The following is a 17098-nucleotide window of genomic DNA, read 5'->3' as shown; positions in this document are numbered from 1 at the left end:
TAAAGATAATATATCATGATGTCATCCAGCTGCACTGTCAGATTTATAACATAAATCTGGAAGTTATCAAAGACTGATCAGTTACTGGATCACTGCAGAAATGAACAACTATATCACATGGTGAAGGAACCTGGTGTACAAAACTTATCAAACGTTCCTCCTCATTCATGTTTGTTCTCTTTTTACTGAGTTTCCAAATCATATATGGAGGACAGGTTTGGCACAATAAAGTTTTTTATATATATTCATATATATATATGGATATATATAAAGAACTTTATTGTGCCAAACCTGTCCTCCATACACAGCAAAATCTCCAGTGTTAATTTAAAACTCTGAGTGTGGACTCATATAAACTCTGAAGCAGTGTTAAAAGTAACACTGAAGCAGAGTTTAAGTTAATGAGATAATTAAGAAGTTAATGGAGTTATGATTGACCATTATTGAAGACACCTGATGTTAACAAGCAGACTCACCAAACAAGAAAATCACAATTTGTGTGTCACCACTATAGTGGTCAGTGTTTGCTTTAGTTGGGATCTTGGCTTGTGGCTTTTTACTTTTAAAATTTGTTTGGCAAGCCAAGAGCAAAAGTCATCGGGTGGTGATGATTATGTTTTAATGTAATTGTTGTTTGACGTGAGTTACTGAACTAATTTACAGTGTTTTCTCTAAGTAAAACTTCCATTATTGATTGTAACAGCTTTGATTCCACAATGAAAGCGTCTGCATTTTCTATACATTTTGTAGCCATCTCTTGGAAGTGATTATGATTTTATTTTTTTTTTACTTAAAGAGTCTTTATTTTAGGCACACACAGATAACAAGAATCAGCGTATGAATCTCAACAACGGTGACAAACAGCATAAACAGATCTACTCTGAACATCACAAAACTAGATACAAAAAATTCACATAAAAACAGCAAAAATGAAATATAGTTAGAATAAAAAGTTAAAAAAACAGTTCAGCTCATAATTTATTCATGCCGCAATGCATGATGGGAGCCATGGATGGGTTTTTATTGGCTACAACATGCTTTTTTGATGGTCACCGTTGTTGTGATGCTCACGCTGATTCTTGATGTCTGTGCGTCTAAACTAAAGAAGTTTTTTCTTTATGTAGAACTTACTTTTAAAAACATGTCATACTATGCCAAAAATGCTGTATTGCTATCTTTTTTTTCCACTTAATTTATGTATACATTAATGAAACCTGAACTCGCGCATTCAGGTCACTCCACGACAATTAGCTCAAACCACAATCAATAGCACACATGGTTGCCTTTGCTCTGGTCTGTATGTTATAATTCAGTTACCACAGCCCACAAAGTCTAAAGTAAATAATTAAAATAACTGAAGGTTCAAGATCACAACTAAAGCAACACTGACTAATGGTGACACACAAATTGTGATTTTCTTGTTTGGTGAGTCTGCTTGTTAACATCAGGTGTCTTCAATAATGGTCAATCATAACTCCATTAACTTCTTAATTATCTCATTAACTTAAACTCTGCTTCAGTGTTACTTTTAACACTGCTTCAGAGTTTATATGAGTCCACACTCAGAGTTTTAAATTAGCACTGGAGATTTTGCTGTGCATATGATTTGGAAACTCAGTACAAAGAGAACAAACATGAATGAGGAGGAACGTTTATATATATATATATATATATATATATATATATATATACATACAGTGCCCTCTGTAATATTGGAACAGTAAAGACAAAATTGTTCTGTTTGCTGTGGAGTCAAGAAATCTGTAAACATTATTAAAATATGAATATGAGACGAAAGTACAGAATGTCACATTTTATTATTGGGTGATTTAACACAAAGATGTTTTACCAGCTCAGAAAAGATCAGCACTTTTAGAGTTTCATCCCCTTATCTGAGCAGAAGTATTGGAACAGTTGCCTCACAGGTCTTTTAAGTGTTCAGCTGTGTCCTGTTGCATTAATTCTTCAGAAATTAAAAGCAAGGAATGTATTTTATCAGTTATATCCATTGCTTCTGCATTCTAAGTCTTGCATTCGACGATGACACACACAAACACACACCAGGATGAAAACGAGGAAGCCGACTCTGAAAGAAAAGCAAGCAATTTGGATGCTAAAAGAAAAGAGGAAGTCAATTAGAACTGTAGGAAAAACAAAGGGCATGAAGAAATCAAGAGTTTGGAAACTACCGGCAACATCAGCAGCCAACGACGACCTGATCGGCTGAGAAAAACAACAGTAGTTGATGACAGACAAATCATAGAAAAACCCTAAAATACATGTCTGTAAAATCACCAACAACCTCCAGAAAGCTGGGGTGATGCTCTGTCAATCTACAGTCCACAGGAGAATTTGACACAGAATTACAGAAGCTACACAGCAAGATGCAAACCTCTGATCAGCACCAAACATAGAAAGGCAAGATTCTTCACAAATGTGAGCCAGTAGAGTTTTGGAAATGAGTTGATGGACTGATGAGACAAAGATTAACCTTTATCTAAGTGATTGGAAAGAAAAAGTGTGGAGAAAAAAGGGAACTGCAATTGATCCTAAGCATACAGCCTCATCTGTAAAGCTTGGTGGAGGTGGTTTCATGCCATGAGCATCCATGGCTGTCTCTAGAACACGACCTCTTCATTTTAATGATGACTCAGTGTGTGATGGCAGTAGCAGAATGAATTTGAAAGGATACAAAATCATCGTGGCTACCAATATTCAAGAAAATGCCATAAAACTCATTAGAAAGTACTTCATATTGGATCAGGACAATGACCCCAAACACCCTGCCAGTTCAGTCAAGGAATGTAAAGTCTTAGATTGCCCAAATAAATCTCCAGATCTAAATCCAATTGAACATTAATTTCACCAGCTGAAGAGGAGACTAAAGACTGAGACTCCCCAAAACAAGCAACAGTTGGAATTGGCTGCATTAAAGGCTGGATAAAATCATTTCAAAGCATAAGACCAAGAGTCTGGAGATGTCTATGGGTTGCAGACTCACTGCTCTGATTGCATGCAAGAGATCTGCAACTAAATATTAGCTTTTAATCTTTTATATCTGCCTTAAATTCAACTGATCCAATACTTATGCTCACATCAAATAGTGAGATGAACTCTAAAAGTCCTGTCCTTTTTATTTGGTAAAACATGTGTGTCGAAAGACCTAATAATAAAATGTGACATTCTGTAGCTTTGTCACATATTCATCTTTTAATCATATTTTCAAATGTCTTGACTCACTTGGGCACTGCATATGTGTGTGTGTGTGTGTTTGCTGGATGTTATACAATGCTCTCTAATAAATACATGATGTAACTCATATATGTATCTCATAGATTTTTTTTGATGAATGGTACCTTCATGCATTCATAGATTTTGGAAACATTAAAGATTTACGAGCAACAGGTGGGAAACAAGTCACGGGACAGTGATAAAAAGTGCTATTGTGAAGCGGTAACTGTGTGGCATATAAAAGCAACTATTTCAAAAGCTGTGAGCTGAACATAAAAGAAAACAAAACAAAAAAAACAGGTTGAACTGGTTGAGAGATAAAAAAAATAAAACAGTAGCATGTCATGCTTCATTATAAACCCAGTTTTATTAAACATTCATTGATTCCTATATGTCAGTATGCAAATAACTCACACACACACACACACAAAAAAAAAACAAGTCAGAGTTTCATATTTTTACAGTGAAGGATTACAACACCTGAAACAACAGAGCAGTTTCACACCCAGGGGAACAACAGACCCAGATAAGTCTCTTAAGATAAGAGTTTGCATGACACAGTCACAATATACATTCTCTTCAAAAACGCTTATCAGCAACTAAAAACGCTACTATCACCATCCACCTCTTAGATGAAGTTTCATCAAATAATTACAACACCATTATTTTTATTTAACCCCTTAACTGTCACTCAAGTTTTTGAAGATAGACTTGAATGTGCATGATACAAACCTAAATTTTTATAATTCATGACTGAAAACATTTTGTAACATGATGTTGATGCACCATTTACATGGCAATGCAATGTCTGATTTTAAAATGAGTTTTAAAGGATGAATTTTGAAATGTTAAGTTTTCAGTTGATATATAACTTCTGATGATTTCTAAAATGTGATAGAGAGAAAGGCTACGATGAAGTATTTTTTTTAAACAAAGGTCAAAACTCCTGTTATAATTTAGATTTTTGAGGGTGGACTCTTGTCATAAATTAATTAGTGAATTGCTTTTCCTACATCAATTTTAAACAAAACACATTGGTAAAATATATATTTGGGAGTCTTAGACCTTTCCAATGATATATAGTTTGTCAAGATTAGATTAGATTTGATTGTGATATAGTGAAGTAACCGTAGGCATCCCGTATTCGGGACGGGGTGACAGTTAATTAATGTATTTTTTTTATTAAATGCCTGCTAATTATTCCACATGAACACAGTGCAAAAAAAATAAAAAAAATAAAGATATAAAAATAAACAGAACTAACACCAAAATCCTGAGCTCACCTAAACCTATTAATACTATGTTCCTTTGTTGCCTTGCAAGCACTGTATTCTTGCACCCAGGAAATGCAAATGGGGTTCTATTTATCATCATTGATACTGTAGGACTGTAGTCAAATGTATTTATTTTAAAAAAGAATTTTTGCATTTTGTCCTAAATATTTATATTTAGACTACACGTCCTGAGATAACTGTCACCTTCTCATCAGGTCAGGTCTGGAGATTTTTGCTAGCTGACTGAACTTGCTGTCCAGATTTTTAAGCATCTCTGGATGAAAGTGGTCCTCTGGAATGGATATTGCATCCAGCTCATCACTGGCTTCAAGCTGTCCTTCGTCTGTGTAACAGTGTGGCTTGTAAATACTATGTCCCTCATCACTGGTTTGGAGAGCAAGAAGTTTCTGACGTGAAGAAGGAAAAAACAAAAGTACCATGAAAATTATTTCCTTGTGTCCTGTCAAATATTTGGACAATTAACCAAATTTATTACTCATGATCTAAAAAACCTGTTGATCTAAAGTTCTTCATGTTTACTCGGCTAACAAGGGACGTTTTCAGAACGATTCCCTCCAAATTACAATTGAAATTTCTTCCAGTAATGTTGATAAAATGTTAATATAGTTATCTACTCTTTAATATATGTCCACTTTAGATGTTCTACTAACTATAATTAACTTTACAACTCTACTAGAAGTCACTGGAGTATGATGCAGATTTTCTACATAGTATCTGCTAACACTTTATATTGATGCTCCCCCAACAGACATACTACTAAGTAACTTTGCAAGTGTCAACTTATTCTACTAACCGTAACCTTCTGTAACTAAAACCAAAGTCCCTTTAGTATTCTATAGTCTTTGCTAATACTCTTATGAGAGTTAATTGACATTTAGTTACTTGTAGTTATTAAAAATATTTTTTAATGAAGTAGACTATCAAAATAAAGTGGAACAAAAACATTTATTTTGGACATTCAACCAAAGTTTTTATTTTTTATTTATTATTATTATTATTATTACTGAAATGTTATTACTTTTAAAAAATGCTTAGAGAACATACAAAAGTAACTTTCCTATAATTCTTGAAAAATGATATAATGGAATGTTCCCTTATTGTTCAAACAAACAAACAAATAAAGTTTTTAACATTTAAAAATTGAACATCATTCAAAATAAAAATTTGTATAACTTAATTGGAACGTTAACACAACGTTCTTAAAACTTTAATTTTTTTAGATGACATTTTATCACTTTTTATCACAAAATTCACAAATTATAGTTTTGAAATGAAGAAAAAATATATAAATAAAGAATGAGTAGACATGTCGACAGAGGCATAAAGTATTCTCTATTCTTTTTCTATTGTTTGGACTTGTTTTATTTTAATTAAAAAGACCCTCTAACTCCGTTCCCTATTCTTTGTCTATTCTATCGACTTTTTATCGTTTTATTTATTATTAAAAATGGTTTTGATGGCTTCTATTGTCCTCATTTGCAAGTTGAAAAAAGCGTCTGCTAAATGACTAAATGTAAATGTAAAATCACCTGGTTGATGAGAACGCCAAGGTTTTCACTCAAGTAAGATACTTTGGAGTTGTAGGAAGTACTGCTTCTAAAACTTGATGTGACATTCGATTGCTGGTTGAAAAAAACATAGACAATGTTGTAAAAAAGGCTGAGCAGTGCTATAGTAAGCATGTGATGGAAATTATGACTGTCATTTTATTCTTACCCGTGAATGTCCTCTGTATGTACGTCTTGTGGAATTCTGAAAAACATACACATCAGAAACATCCATCACAAAACAAAGACAATGGCCGACACTCAGACATCTTGCTGTGGCTGTTAACACTCACCCTGGACACTGAGCCTTTCAACATCTGGTTGCTGTGGCTGTTAACACTCACCCTGGACACTGAGCCTTTCAACATCTGGTTGCTGTGGCTGTTAACACTCACCCTGGACACTGAGCCTTTCAACAGCTGGTTGCTGTGGACTGACCACGGAGTCTGTGAAACGGCTTGCTGTTCTTTATGCATCACCTGGATATCATGAAGCAAAATTGTCTTTTTAAGAAAATGTCTAGCAAACAGGATGCAGAATTTCAATTTAATAAGATCTGATTTAAACACTTTTATATAAAACATAATTATTATTTTTTTCTGTTTGATTTACTCATGAACAATTTATCATAGACACAACATTTCCAGAAACATTATAGATGATATGAATAATAAAAAATCTTTGAACTTCTAGAATTTACCCAGTTGTCAAAGAACTTGAAGAGTTGTGTTGTTACTCACAGTTTGTGTTGTGACCTTCTGGTTTGAGCTTACATTTTTAGTCACATTTACATGGTTTACGTTGGAAGGAACAGTTTTGTGAATACCCATACTGGAAGACACCTTCATGAAAACAAGATTGACATTAAAAGTTCTTCAAGGCAATCAATGTTAATGTTTGATATAAATATGAGCTGAACTTATCAATATTTTACACTAAGGTTTGGATTATTATCATTAATTAATGAATTAGGCACTACCCATGCACGAAAAAGTTTACAGTATTTTTTAGAAATCTATAAACGTAATGTAATGCAATGTATAATATGGTATTTTACAGTATTAAATTAATACTGTATATTAATTTAATAACAAGTAACTAATAACAAGTGTGTGTGCACGTGCCAAATTATAGATTTTAGATTTTACATTAACAAATGTTATGTGCATTGTTCTTTCTTTTACTTGAGATAATGTTGACATAAACCCTTTACTGAAACCAGTCACTGTGTATTGTGTGATGGATTTACCACGCAGTCTGTTCCTGGATTTTCGGTATTTGATGTGATGAGATGACCGACGCCATCATCAATCATAATCATTCTGTTCTCCGTCTTGCAGGACATCAGTAGACTTATTAAGCACATTACTGAAATATAAAAAGAGAGTATTTATTTTAAACTTGGATACTTAAACAAGGTTATCCGCTCCATTGACCATATTTTGAAGTGTTTAAATGAATAGTGAATGAAAATTTATTCAGGCCGTTGAAGATGTTTAAGTTTGTTTCTTTATCGGATTTGGAGTAATTTAGTACTGCATCACTTGTTGTCAAATGGATGCACTCCAGTGAATGGGTGCCGTCAGAATAAGAGTCCAAACAGCAGATAAAAACATCACAATAATAATCCACACCACTCCACTCCATCAGTTAATGTCTTGTGAAGTGAAAATATGCATGTAAAAAAAAAAATAAAAATAAAAATAAACTATCATTAACATGTTTTAACTGTTGCTTTACACTAAAATAGTCCATAATCGATAACATTGCTCCCTCCAATACATTCTGATGGCACCCATTCACTGCAAAAGATCCACTGCTGAGCAAGTGATGAAATGTTCAGATTTGTTCAGAACGAACAACATCTTGGATGGCCTGAGGGTAAGTTAATTATTAGCAAATTGTTTTGTTCCAGTTCTATTCCTTTAAATCAAGTGATTTAATTACCCAGATTTTCATTGTGGCAAAACAAAACTACAGTATTTATAGAGATCAAATAACAAAAAGAAGGTAAAGCGGTATGTGTCATTAAAAAACAGGTTTCTACAGGTTTCCATGGCAAGCCTTGTTTTGTTTTATCACACCTGTCATGGTTGGATTGACTTGTACAAAACCATATGATTTCAGTATTATGAAACAGTTTGCATAATCCTTCATCACCTATTAATGCTCTTAATGTAATCCAAACATTAGAAATCACCCTCTTACCTGTAAAAATCAGAATTGCAAGAACAACCATCCCAGCGGCACCTGGCCCCACCCGAGCCTGTGAGATCGTCCTGAGATGACAGTTAGCAGTGACAGAGCAGTCACACACCGTCACCATCAGGTTCTGGACGGAGGAAAGTCCCTGCTGGTCTGATATTTTAATCTGGAGGAGGTGATGACCTGAATACACACCTTTTTCTTTTACAAGACTAACCGTTGTGCCTTTAGGAGAAAAATAAAATAGTGAAGAAAATGTGAGAGTTAGTATGAGTGTTAGTATACACTATGGGTCAAAAGTTTGGAACAATTAAGAGTTTTAATACAGTAATATTATTAAATATTATTACATTTTAAAATCACAATTTGTTTTTATTTTAATATATAGTAAATGTAATTTATTCCTGTGAACAAAGCTGCACAAGAAACAACTATTATCAATGTTTAAAATAGTTGTGCCGTTTAATATTTTTCTTTAAAACATCAAAAAATCTTAATTATTCTAAACTTTTGGCTGTTAATGTAGGCACAGAAATCTTATTAAGGTCATGGAATAACGCTCAGGACATTATTCGCCCAAATTCAGCATAACACTGTGTTTATAATATATTTTATTTTTGTGATGTTTTCCAAGTAAAATATGTTGAGAGAGATTGTCGGGTGGCCTGGACCGAGTAAAGTAGATGGTGGGGGCATTACCTTGAGCTGGTTCAACCCTCCATTTGTCCTTAACATCTCCTAAAAGCTCATAGTAGAAAGGTGATCCGTATGGAGGAAAGTCCAGGTCTACGGCTGTGATGTTGACCAGCGTGGGCTCTTTATCTACGCAGATGCTGACTTCGTTCCTCTCCAGAATTGGCACATTATCATTTTGATCAATCAGGTGAATGACCAGAGTTCCAGTGCCTGTCAGCGGAGGAACACCTGCGATCAAAGACATTGGGGAAACAGAAGTTAGAGTATAAAACATGACCAGAAGTACTTAGGAAGATAGATAATATATATATATTTATATCCAAGTAAACTAGATATCAGTTGAACAAGATATAAGCTACTAGGAGTCACAGGTCATCTTGTAAAGAAACAAAAATAATCATGCATCTCGAATGAAATTAATCTGTCAATAAAAGTAATTGTCTATATTATATCAGTAATTAGTAAATTTAATGTTTTACCGTCATCCACAGCATACAGGGTTGCTGTATAGGTGCTGTTTATCACAAATGGTGACTCTCTATCCAGAATTTGAATTGTGGATACTTCTCCAGTCTTTGCATCAACAGTTATCCATTTATTTATATCTTTACCTTTAACAAATCTGAGATTCGAAGAAACACCAGATGAATTCACCTTTTTTTATACTGTATGTGATATTTTACTTTCAGTAATCTACAGTAACATTAGTGAAATGTGCTGTATACAGTAATATTAGCTTCTCTTACGTAAATGTGTTCATGTGGCTTCCATCCATGTCTTTAGCGGTGAAGGTTGTAAGACTTGTTCCTACATCTATGTTCTCTGCTACCACGACGTGTTTAACATTGGGTATGAACACCGGAGGATCGTTGACATCTTCTACATAAATGGTCAATGGAATGCGGTTATAGAATTTTGCAGCACTCGTGCCAGAGATTGGGGGTATTTTGTCGAGCTCCCACGTGGCATTCGGTACTTTATTTTTAATCTTACAGGAAAAGTAAGGAATTTCATTCTGCACGCTGATGGACAGATTGTGATTTGTTTGCTCCTCGTAGTCCATTTTCTGAAATGAGCAAAAATGTAAAAATAAAGAGAATTTAGAGATAAGAAAATCTACATTATAATGTATATAGAGATGTTTTTACATCTGTGTTAAAATAGTTTCGTCAGATTTTGACACTTGGTCAGTACCCCTTTAGCGTCATTTTGAGCCTGGTCTCATGAAAATGCATATCAATAGCGCGATTTTGTTTTTGTATTTTACTGGCTATTTATATCCTGAAACTGACGTGTTTGACATGCATACACTGTTTTTACGTTCATGTGATGGACACTTTTTTGGCATGCATTTGATATGTATTTTCGCGTAAATATAACACGCACCTATGCCACACCCATGATCCTACTAATTGTGTATCATATGCACGCCAAAGTCAGAGGTGGGTAGAGTACCCAAAAACTGTACTCAAGTAAAAGTAAAAGTACTTCTAGAAATATTTACTCAAGTAAAAGTAAAAGTACTAGTCTTGAATAGTTACTTGAGTAAGAGTAAAAGAGTATCAGATAAAAAATCTACTCAAGTAGTTAGTTACTAGTTACTTTGGGTCATATATACTGAGCCTATTTTTATTTAGATATATAGATAAAATGTATGTAATGTATGTGTGTGTGTATAAATGTATATATTTCATCAGCCTTTACTCCAATTTATGTAATTTATTATAAAACCCTGTCTGTTTACTTAAGTAACAGATATAGGTGTCATGCCATAACATATTTTTAATAAGACTGACTTTATATTAAATGTGAATTTAACATTGAAAGTTAATGTGATATAAATATTGCTACTAATCTTTCATTGTTCAGAAAGAGAGCAAATAACATTTACATTATTAAAGATCATTTTCACTGACAGTCTAGATTTCAATCACTCTCAGAAACTCCCATTAAAATCACTAAAACTGTTAACACTGTGAAATCAATATCTTAATTAAAGATTCGTACACACATCTGCACTTTGTTGTTTCTGACGAGAGAATTCGCCAGAAAGAGGTCTCCAGTCAGTGAGCGAGTGAAGGAAGCACCGGCATTTCAGCGATGACTCATCTGAACGCCTCTGATTGGCCAATGCTTTAATAAGCTCAACAGAATCTTGTGTGATTTGTTATAATGCGCAGTGCTGTAAAAACGCATCTATCTCTGGCTCAGCGCCAGCAAGCGATCACAGATCTGAATTTAGCAGCTGGTGATATGACTTGCTGAATGTACTCACGCCGGTGTGATTGTATTAAAATTAATAAAATCTTAATCGGCTATTTTTTGTCTTTTGGAAGCTGCATTCAACTTGACTCCCCTCTGTTATAAGCCACACGTACAACAAACTAATGTCACAGTGGTATCGTGTACTGTAATCGAATGTAGCCCAAGTTATTACCTGTTAAACAGTAGACAGCACACGCGGTGTTCATCTAATAAGGATCTCCATCGCAAGCAAATAATAGCCTTTGCAGATTTCAATTCAGTGCAGTTCCAGCCACGTTTTCAACGCTGCTGATGTTAAACGTTACAACTCTGAGTGAACCGCTTCAGACGCTCAGCGCGTGCGGCAGGGAACTGAACGACTCATTCAAACTGATTCATGAACCAATTCACTCGTTTGCCAATTGGTTTGATCAAGCCTTTGAACAGAATTGACTCAAAAGAATGAATCATTCGCGAATGGGCATCGCTGATTGTCCAGAGAAAAGTAGACGGCGCGTTTGGAATAAACTGAAGCATTTATAACATTTATTGCATTAAGATAAAGTAACGAGAGGAGCGTCGCCCACAGTAACGAAGTAAAAGTACCGTTTTTGCCCAAAAAATTTACTCAAGTAAGAGTTTAAAGTACCCATCTTTAAATATACTCCGAAAAGTATTAGTTACCCCAAAAAATTACTCAAGTAAATGTAACGAAGTAAATGTAACTCGTTACTACCCACCTCTGGCCAAAGTCCATTTTTGCCATTATTTAACACCCCAAAAAGCATGTGTTACACTGTTTTGAGGTTGAAAAGGGTGTATTTGTTAAGAAAAGAGAGCATGAAGGGAGTTAAAAAAACATAAACGATCTGCCTACCTTAACAACTGTTAAAATCCCTTCATTCGTAACAGCGTCCGTTTCTATTTTGAATATCTCTTGTTTATCTTCGGAGATTGTGTATTTGGCTTTCCAAGCTTTTGAACCACGGACGTCTTTGTCTGTTACTTGCAGTCGCAGAACTTCAACCCCAGCTTCTCCCTCCTTGACCTTCCCTGGTCCCTGAAACATACATCAAACATTTCAGTGGGTTTGGAAAGTATGTCTAACTTGCCATTAAAAGCAATAATATAACAAGTACAATAACAGTGCCCTATGAAACTTACTGTTCTGCCAGAGAACTCTGGAAGATTGTTGTTATTGTCTGAAATATTGATTATCAGTTTACTTGTACTTGAGAGCTGTTTCTTTTCCCCTCTGTCCTTCGCTTCAATAAGGATTGTGTATTTCTGAGCTTTCTGGAAAAGATTCAGTTAGCAGAACATTTCTTAGATGAGAAAGGAGAAACATTTATAAAGCACAAAAAGCAAAACGTCTTGTCTTAATGGAATAACAGATGCATCAAAAAAATGTGCATTAAAACGATTGAAAGAAATTAAGCTCATACCTCATAGTCCAAACACCCCTTAAAATAAATTGTCCCAGATCCTTTTCGCTGCTGAATATAAAATTCAACATTATCTGTCTTTGGTATGACAGACTGGATTGTGAAATCAAATGTGCCATTGTCTGTACTTGAATCATCCTCATCGAAAGCCAGCACAGTCAGAACTTCTTTGCCTAGATACATATTGAGAAAATGAAGTGTTACTTACACATACTTACACGTCATTCATTATTCATAAACCCTAATACTGTTTTAAACATGTACACTGTTATGTTTCCTGTGGAAATGTATGCTGTAAATATATATATAGAGAGAGAGGTAATTACTTTATATGATGAGTGTTTTTAATTTAGGCTTTTATTTACATTTAAACATTGATCAAGGCAAATATAATAGAAATAGAAACAGACCGTAAGCCTAAAATGATTCATACAACCATTTCTACGATCTACTGGGAAACACAGCCCTGATCAGTGATCAATGGTGTTTCGAAGATGAACATAAGTCTTTTGGATCCACATGAGGGTGTGTAAATGATGAGGGAATTTCCATTTTTGGGTGAACTATCTTTTTAATAGTAACGGTAGTTGCAAAAGTGCAGTAATTCTAATAATTAAAGAATGTTGACTTTCGTGTTATGAACAGAAAAATATCAATGTGGACTGCATCAAAAGGAAGGTGAGTAAATAATGACAGAATGTTCTGTTTCGTGTCATATAGTGAAGTAGTGAGGTGTAAACTATAATGATTACCTTGATCATGTGACTCGTCCACAGTCACTTCATAGACTGGCTTTTGAAATTGTGGTGCGTGGTCATTTACGTCCAATATTTTGATCTCAACCGCAAGTCTTGTATCCACTATATTATTTAATGCATCTATTGCTTCAAATGTCAACTGCAATTGAGTCCAGTGAATATCAATATACAGGCTTTTCTTGCAATGTATTTGAATTAATTTAAATGCTGTTATGCAAGGAATACGGCATTCTTAAGGAGAACTTACATGGATAACTTTAGGGCCACGTTCATAGTCCACCTTTTTGTGTACATAAAAAACACCTGATTTATCAATGGAGAGGATATCCTTCGGATCTTCATCCACACCTTGACCATGAAGTACGTAATTTACTAAAAAAGACTTTTCGACTACAGCCTGAAACACAAACAACAAATACACTAAAATGTTCACATGATCATTATTAACCAGCAATTTAACATGTAATGTGAAAAATGATCTTCAAATAAGACTGAACGGATTGAGCTCTAGCTGAAAGCAGTGACTGTTATAATGCTGCTCACCTTGCCTATTGGATATGGAAACGGACCAGGGTGTTCTTCCTCAATAGTAAACGAATCAATGATCCATGCACGCTTCTGTCGTATCCTCCCGCTGTCAGCGCATACACACACGCTCCAGACAGACTGAGATGAAATGACAAAAGTTAAGTCAATGTGTGAATCTGGCCATAACATAACAGAGAAGCATATGAGAAATAGCAGAGTTTAATGTGAACTGCAAAAATAAATAAATAAATTACAGCACTCATTATCTTATTTAATTTTCATGAAAATAATATGAAAACAATAAACTAATATATAGTAAAGAATTTTGAAGAATGTTGGATGATGGTAGCCATTGATATTGGACTATTTGACTATTGACTTCCATACTATGGAAGTCAATGGCTACCAGCAACAAAATCATTTTGAAGTAAAAAGACAGAAAACTTATTGTCTTGTTTTTATTTTATACAGTGAAGATGGTTTTAAATTTGAAATGTGGATCCTTTAAATTACTTTGAAAATGTGTTTTAAATATAAACATTTGCAGGGAAGGTTTTGACAAGGCAGTTAAGTTAATGTTCAGTTATCATCATAATCAGGTTAAATAGTTTTCACTGCACAGATGTACATTGTTTATACTTGATTTTATCACCAAAAGAGAGACGTAGCATAACAATTCCTTATTTCGTTATGTCAGGGTGAAATCCCTTCATGTAGTCTGACAGGCATATTATCTTTATTTAACTTTAATTCACTCATTTGTTTTCCCACAGTGTAATGTGGTATGATCAGAGGTGAACAGACATTTAATTGATTACTGTACTTACACTTTTTAAGTATTTGTACTTTACTAGAGTATTATTTTTTTCTGACAACGTATGACCCTAACTTCACTACTTTGGAAAGGTGAATATCGTACTTTTCACTCCACTACATTTCTATCAAGGTCCTCGAAGTAGACAGTCGTTATGTAGCAGCTTTGAAAGTCAGTGCGTCACTCATTTTTTCATCAGTAATGACTCTTATTGGGTTTAGGCAAAGTGATTTCCCAGTATTTCTTGAACACTGACCAGCTGCAAATGTAAATTTAATAAGAAGAAGTTATTGTGATATATATTAGACACAATATTGTCTGGTTTTGCAAAAGTATGTAAAGAAGTACTAAAGAAGTATGTAATGTTTAAGCACCATTACTGATTAATGATTATTACACACAAAGCAGCACACAAACAATTTTTAAAAATGAAAAATTACATTCTGCCATGTAAATATTCGTAATTTGCTCTTTTAAAGAGGATGGAAGCTGAGACTCTGATTGGTTTATTGCTTAGATCGTTAAAATAGAGCCCAAGTAATGGAGTTGCATACTCCGTCCTCCTCTGGGAATGTTTAACTAAAAACCTAATTTTATTTGATCGGGGAATGAAAGCACCAAGGTATAGTCCACATTGACAGACCACTGAAATCCACATACTGTATCTGCAGCACAGCTGCTGAAAATAAGACCCATATTATCCTTAACATTTGAATAGTTGTCAGTATTAGTTAATGACGTCAAAAGCTAATTAGTTGAGGGCAAAACTTTAAAAGTTTAGGGCCAGTGCCAAATCAATATCTAGGCGTTTTCAGAAAACATGATATGTATTTTCTGGCCAGCTTTCACAGTAATAAATCAAGTGTGATTTCTGTGATATTTATGTTTCTAAGAACGCTTGAGGACATATACGTTTCCAAACCACATCATACATTTTCTTAATGACATGTCAATCCTTGAAAAAATTAAGCTAACAACTGTGCAGATTGGAAATAATACTATATACCATAATTAGATATTGCCATGCATTGTGACGCAATTTATTTAATTTTTTATTATTTCTTAATAATAATCATATATGTGACCCTGGAGCACAAAACCAGTCTGAAGTCACTGGGTTATATTTGTAGCAACATCAATAATATGCATTGCTAAGAACTTCATTTGGATAACTTTAAAGGCGATTTTCTCAGTATTCTGATTATTATTATTTTTTGCACCCTCAGATTCCAGATATTCAAATAGTTGTATCTGGGCCAAATATTGTCCGATCCTAATAAACCATACATCAATGGAAAGCTTCTTTATCTATCTTTAAGAAGACGTACAAATCTAAATTTTGAAAAGTTGACACTTATGACCGGTTTTGTGGTCCAGAGTCACAAATGAGAATAGACAGGTGCCTTAAGGCATGAGCTTACAATGCAAACAATTCTTAAAGTGCAAACTCATGTTCTTGTGTCATGACCCGAAAGATTTAGAGGAATGAAAGTCCCTTTCACCAACACCCCTAATGGCTGTAACATAAACCAAACTCAACAGAACTAATTCAAGCATGTCCTTTCTTTATAGTTCTTACTAACTAGTGCATGGCAAACAATCGCATAAGCGATTCATTCCTTAGAAAGCACATTCTGTAGCCCATTGTTTATAAAGCTGGCTTTATACTGATTGACAGACTTTATACTGATTGACAGGTTCCTTCAACGTTAACACCTGTTGTCTAGAAATATGAGCAGAGAAACATGAGGCTGTAGTGTATCACATCACACAGAGCTTTAACTCACCAGCAGCAGGAGAAAGCTGACTGTAAGGGTCCTCATGCTGAAGCAGATCATCCCTGAGACTGAGCTTTCCTCTGTGTCTTACAGTAATATAGGCTGCTCATATGACACACGAGAGAGAGAGAGAGAGAGAGGGAGGGCATATTCAAATGATGGTGGGATGAAACTGCGGCCAGTGTTAACTCGTTTTTTGCAAGTATTTTGAAAATAGATTTTACTTGCATATTTTATGTTGTCATTATAATTTGATTCAAATTTGTAGTATTTTGTTGTTTTGTCCTTTTTTTTTTTCTAATAAATCTGTATATATTTTTTTTTAGTTTTAGTTTATATAGTTTCAGTCATTTTGATACTTCAAAGGAAAATGAGAAATAGCTACCCTGACACCTAATTAAAATAAGCTTAAATATAAATATATTTTTTGTTACTGTTTATTTTATTGCATGTGATGAAAATGTGTCACCATTTTTGTTTAGTTAACAATAATAACCCAATAGATGGGACGCAATAAGTAGCTAGTCATTTAGAAAAAAAGAGAGATTTCTACATTT

General features: G+C 34.2%; 1 protein-coding gene across 1 annotated transcript; it reads right to left on the bottom strand.

Annotated features, from left to right (window-relative positions):
* Window positions 1–4396: 4396 nt before the first annotated feature.
* Window positions 4397–16650, bottom strand: LOC132118660 (cadherin-like protein 26). The gene is made up of 17 exons (XM_059528630.1): window positions 16551–16650; window positions 13965–14087; window positions 13669–13818; window positions 13416–13560; window positions 12664–12836; window positions 12383–12514; window positions 12096–12278; window positions 9721–10040; window positions 9454–9596; window positions 8978–9202; window positions 8282–8503; window positions 7323–7441; window positions 6790–6915; window positions 6469–6615; window positions 6243–6278; window positions 6056–6148; window positions 4397–4912 (listed from the first exon to the last, which is right to left on the bottom strand). The coding sequence occupies exons 1-17, from the start codon at window positions 16599–16601 to the stop codon at window positions 4706–4708; spliced, it is 2595 nt and encodes an 864-aa protein (XP_059384613.1). The 5' UTR covers window positions 16602–16650; the 3' UTR covers window positions 4397–4705.
* Window positions 16651–17098: the final 448 nt, after the last annotated feature.

The sequence above is a fragment of the Carassius carassius genome, chromosome 37, assembly GCF_963082965.1.
Source record: "Carassius carassius chromosome 37, fCarCar2.1, whole genome shotgun sequence".
NCBI lineage: Eukaryota > Metazoa > Chordata > Actinopteri > Cypriniformes > Cyprinidae > Carassius > Carassius carassius.
The sequence above is the reverse complement of the archived record's forward strand: the minus strand, read 5'-3'. Positions and strand labels throughout refer to the sequence as shown.